The 5,733-nt window shown below is 42.1% G+C and overlaps 1 protein-coding gene across 1 annotated transcript in view; it reads left to right on the plus strand.

Moving 5' to 3' along the window:
- Nucleotides 1-3,517: 3,517 nt before the first annotated feature.
- The window catches only part of RASA1 (RAS p21 protein activator (GTPase activating protein) 1), a gene marked incomplete at its 3' end in the record, with an annotated part of 45,313 nt that continues 43,097 nt past the window's right edge, over nucleotides 3,518-5,733 (plus strand). The window contains exon 1 of the mRNA XM_009586394.1: nucleotides 3,518-3,624. Coding sequence (XP_009584689.1) covers nucleotides 3,518-3,624 — 107 coding nt within the window. The remainder of the gene's footprint in view (nucleotides 3,625-5,733) is intronic.

Here is a 5,733-nt window from a genome sequence, read left to right on the forward strand (position 1 = left end):
AAAGCTCTGGCACTGGGAAGGAATAACCCCAAGCACATGCCGCGGGCTGACCAGCTGAGAGGACGTGGGCGTCCCAGAGGACAGAGCCAGCAATGCACCCTCATGGCAAAGAAGGCTAACAGTATCTTGGGCTGCATTGGGAGGAGCGTTGCCAGGAGCTCGAGGGAGGTGATCCTTCCCCTTTTCTCAGCACTGGTGAGACACATTTGGGGTCCTGTGTTAGTGCTGGGCTCCCCAGAAGAAGAGAGGCATGGGCTTACTGAAGTGGGCCCAGTGCAGGGCCACCAAGGTGATGAAGGGATTGGATCATTGGTCAGATGGGGAGAGGCTGAGAGAGCTGAGACTGTTCAGCCTGGAGAAGAGGAGGCTCGGGTGGGTCTTATCCATGCGTATAATTACCTGATGGGAGTGAATGAAGATGAGGGAGCCAGACTATCCTCGGTGGTGCCCAGTGTCAGGGCAAGAGGCAGTGGAAACAAATGAAAAAAACTTGAAATTCCTGAATACAAAAAGTGCCTTTTTTTATTAGGGGGGGTGGTCAAACAGTGGCAGAGGTTGCCCAGAGAGGTTGTGGAGTCTCCATCATTGGAGATGTTCATTACCCAACTGAACATGGCCCTGAGCAACCTGCTGTAGCTGACCCTGCTTGAGTGGGGTGGGGATAGGGGGGATTGGACTAGATCCCCAGCGGTCACTTCCAAGATAAGTAATTCTGTATATGTATAAATATACTGTTTATAGTTGAGGATCAGTGCTACAGGACCTATTTGCTGAAAATTGTTACTTGAAGTAGACAGGAATCATGTCAGTGGCAGTAGCTAATAGGGAAGACTTTAAAGGAAAGTACAAGAAATCCTTAGGTGGGTAAGTAGAATATTTCATTATTTGCTATGTAGGCAGATCTCCTGATTTCTGCTGTAAAAGCTCAAGAATTTGCTTTTTTAAAAAAAAAATCTTTCTAAGGTAGCTAACAGCTGCTTAAATATTTAATAAATTTTGCTTGGAATGTCTACCTTTTCCTTGTAAGTTATCTTTTTATTACAATTGTTAATGTGTACAAATTAATGTATACAAATCAATGTTGCTAAATTAACTTGAAAGCTCCAGTCGTATTTCAGGAAAGGAGTATCGAGGTCACCAGGACACTCAGTGTACCCAGTCAGTGTTCTGGTAAGTTAGCAGTCTGATTGTTGTGATGATCAGGCCCTAAAAAAGTAATTTTCATCTTCAAATTTTGGTATTTTCACCTGCTTCTCAGGCCAACTTCATACCAAATAAATTTTTTTTTTTGTTAGGGTTTCCTTTTTTGTTAAACTGAAATAGTAATAGTTGTTCATCCTCAAGTGCTAATTGCGATTTCTAAGTATACGGTTTCATCAGGGTTGGAATATATAGAATCATAGAACCATAAAACAGCCCAGGTTGGGAGGGACCTTGAAGGATCATCTGGCCCAGCCTTTTGTGGGAAAGGGAGCGTAGCTGAGATTATCTAGCACCCTGTCCAGTCACATCTTGAAAACTTCCAGTGATGGGGCCTCTCCTCCCTGGGTAGTTTGTTCCAGGAAATGATTGTTCTCACTGTAAAAAAAAATCTAAGTACTGGAATACTCTGGTGAGGTCCCTCCTCTTCTCCAGGGAGAAGAGACCTAACTCCTTCAGTATTTCCTCACAGGGCAGGTTCTCCATCCCTTTGATCATCTTGTGGCCCTCCTTTGGATCCTCTCCAGTCTGACCACGTCTGTCTTGAATTGGGTGGACCAGAACTGGACTGTACTCCAGGTGCAGCCTGACAAGCGCTGGGTAGAGTGGGGTGATCACATCTCTGGCTCTCTAGCAATGCCTCTGTGGATGCAACCCAGGATCCGATCTGCCTCGTTGCTGTAGTGGCACACTGCCGACTCAGGTTCAGCTTGTTGTCCACCAGGACCCCCAGGTCCCTCTTGGCAAGGCAGCTCCCCAGCCACACAGATCCCCGCCTGGACTGGGCTCGTTGGTTATTCTGACCCAGGTGCAGGACCTTGCACTTGTCTTTGTTAAACTTCATACTGTTCTTGCTAGCCCACTCTTCCAGCCTGCCCAGGTCTCTGTGTAAGATGGCTGACCCTTCTGACGCGTCTACCTCACCACCCAATGTGGTGTCATCAGCAAACTTGGTGAGGGTCCTTTCAATCCCATCGTCCGGCTCATTTACGAAGATGTTGAACAGCATGGGGCCCAGTATTGATCCCGGGGGGACCCCACTTGTGACAGGCTGCCAGCCAGAGTACAGACCACTGATCACCATGCTCTGAATGTGGCCCGTGAGCCGATTTCCTTGCAGACCACCCATCTTGCAGACCACCCATCCAGTCTGTATCTTGCCAGTTTGTCCAGTTAATGTTAGTGTTGAGATGTTAGCTGTATGTAATTATATTTGAAGAAGCTGAGTATATAACTACATGGGAATATTTAAAATGTTACAGTTTTCTGTTAAGGATTGCTGTCATTGGCTCAGCAGGGGTGGTTATATGATTTTCTTATTAATAGCTACTTACAGATATTTGGACAAGGGTTTCTTCTATGAACTTCCCCTTGCGCAGTACACTGCTTGCTTTTCCAGAGCAGTTTCCAGAAACCATCTAGGTTTAGCCAACCTTTGATAATCAGCTCAGGAATCATTATGGTAATTCTGTGTAGATATGTGTAAGAAGTTTTTCTAAAATTTTGGTCTCTTTTTTGGTTGTTATTAAGTCCACTTCTTGCTTTCCGTAAAATTATGCATATGTATGTAAATGTTCACCTGTATGTAGGACACGCACAAAAGGTTATTCTGTCTGTGGATTACTCATTGGATTTTATATGGTTATTTTATAGATAAATTGCATCATTTTTTTCTAGATATAAAATTTAAGAGTAACCATAAATCAATCAATTCCTTTTTTATATTGCCATCTGTTAGTAGAGTAACACTGGAGACGTTACAGGATTCAAGCTTGGATACTTGCTTAATCCAGAAGATTAAGGAATTGCTTGCATTATCTTGTTCGAACCACACCTTTTCCGCAGATTTTTTTCTTGCATGGATTTTTGTGCTTTCTAAGCATCTGTGGAGAGATTTGTTTTGTTCTTTCCACTCCTTGGCAATAAAAGGGATGCTAGAGAAATGTACTTATTCCTCCAAAAGCAAAATGTTATCCATCTCATTCTATATTCAAGTCTAGAAACAGGGTTTTTTTTCTTTTCTTAGTTGTACACACAGTTCTTTTGCGTGACGCTGTTGGATTTGTTGTGTATGGATTGTACTCTCTAGGTTATATTTCTCCATTGTTGTTCCTAGTGCATGTGGGAAGTACTGGGCATCTTTTAATTCAAGGATGGTACCTCTCTTTGATTTCAAATGTATAACTGTCAGGGTTTTCTCGTTATGGAAGCAGTTATCTATCCATGGACGTGATGCACCTCTCTAGGGAAGCATTCCAGCTTGCAAGAGGAGGTGAGAGTGGAGCACAAAACAAAAACCTGTGCTTGGTTAGAGAAGATGAGGTGCGAGGAGGAGGAAGGTGAAGGAGCCTCTCGTACATTTAATGAAGTTAATGGCAGACAAGATGAACGACATCTTAGAAATTCCTTAATTATTGCCAAAGAGTATCTGCTGATTTGTGTAGCAGTACTAACATTGTTTCTGTAGTAGTAACTCTTAGTTCAAACAGAAAAAGGCGTATTTTTGACCTGAGGGCACAAGTAGGAAGCATGTAAAAATGGGAAGCTTCTTGCTAAAAACTTTAATGAGTTCCAGAATTCACTTCCTAAGCTGATCCTTCAGGAAGAAAATACAAGCTGTTTCAAGAGTTACTTTTCAGCCAGTTTAGCTGTATTTCACCTGCTTATTGATGGCTCTTGCAAAAATGAGACAGGCAGTCAGTATTCTTTTCAGTAAATATATATCAGGTAGGATTGTAAGAAATCTTTTGGCTCTGTTGGATATTATGCTGTTGTCACATCTCTGTCTCTTAAAGCTGATAGCAATGTTTGTTACAGCAACTGAAACTTAGAACCTTTCTTTAGTGAAGTTATTTAAATGTATTCCTTTTTGACTGTGTGCTTATCTTGCTCGTTCATCTCTATAGTCTTTTTGTTAAGGTGTACTGAGGTTTTTGATTGATCTGTTTTGTTCTAGCCCAGAGTTGATGTAAACTGCTGAAACGGCTTCTTTTGGAGGCGTGTGCAAGTCCCACGGTTAACAGGTTGGCACAGCTGGTGTACTGAGGAGTGCCTATGGTAGTGACCTTCCACGTTAATTGGCTGGTTCCTAGACTTGAAGCACAGCATGGTTCAGTTTTCCACATGCTGTTTCTAAGGGGTTTTGGAACAGTTAAATGAGAAAAGCAGAAATTATTCTTCTATAGGCTTACATGGGTATGCTTACATGCTCTTAGAAAAATGCATAGGGATGCAAAAAGGATAAAAACCCCTCCCTTTCCTAGAAGAGTATGTAACACTCAATTTCATGAAACTGGACAAGGAATACTTATTTGGCTTCAAGTTAGTTTCAGCTCTTGTTTCATTATCTTAAAGGTGCCTCCAGTGTAGTAGTTGATACATATTTGCAGAGCTTTTTCTGGCAGGAAGTTCTTTGTGATGTGGAGAACTGCAAAGACTTGGTCAAAAATTGGTAACTACTGAATAGTAACCAACAAGACAGAAGAAGGATGTGAATTGAGTAAAGTCTGAGTGAAACTTACCTTAATTTAATCTCTACAGATAATGTGCATAAAGAAGGTAATGCAGCCTTACACATCTGACGGATGGGGGATAAAGTGTTGAAAGTCAGAGTCTGTATAAAAATAGTAAAACTAAGGATGCATTTTAGGCTGAGAGAAACTGTAAGACCGAAATGAAACTTGAACAGTGAATAGGAGCAGCAAATCTTCAGATGGAAAGCTTGAGAGTGGATCGTTGGTGTTAACAGGATAAGAAGAAACAAATAAGAATACCGGATATTTTGTTGTAGGTTTTTTCTCCTCTGTCTTCGTGAAACTGTACTTGAGATTTCTGTGTGCCATTTGAAGTTGAGGATTTTCCCAGTTCAAGGTAGTCATCTCTGCTCCCTTTTGCTTCTAATAGTCTCAGGAGGTGGTAACAAGAATCTGTAAGTGTGAAAGGTACTAAGGCAGTGACTGAATTGGTAGGAGAGGAGCTCTGACTATGTCTCCCAGAAGTTCTCCATTCGTTTTACGGGTTTTGTTGAAGCAGCAAAGTATGGCTAAGAAGTGAAGTGGTTATGGCATTTGATGACTGTTTTTCCTGTGCACCTTAACTTTTTTCTAGACGGAAATAGAGATGTCCGCAGCTATTATCAACATCTACATTCGTACCAAGTTGCTGAAAAACACTTTTACTCCCCTTCAGCACTTTCTCCTGCATTCCCTTCTCCCTAACCTACTATGTTCCTAAGTAAAAATTGCAGCGTACTGTAACAGCAGAATTCTTTAGTGGAACAACAAAGCTTCATAATATTTGCTTTTCCCACATGTAAAAAGGAAATATGTAAATAAAAGGATTTGGTGGAACAATGTGACATGCTTCCACACACAATAGCAGCTGCCTCCTTCCAGATGGTAAATTCACCATCTGCTACCTCTTTGTGAACAGCCTGTGCCTTGCATGGACCTTGTGGTGTGTCCATGTTCGAGGCCAACAGTCCTGTTACTGTACCGTGAGCTTGCTAAAGGGATGCAGCGTAGTTGCATTCCT

The sequence above is a fragment of the Fulmarus glacialis genome, unplaced genomic scaffold (assembly GCF_000690835.1).
Source record: "Fulmarus glacialis isolate BGI_N327 unplaced genomic scaffold, ASM69083v1 scaffold5661, whole genome shotgun sequence".
Lineage (NCBI taxonomy): Eukaryota > Metazoa > Chordata > Aves > Procellariiformes > Procellariidae > Fulmarus > Fulmarus glacialis.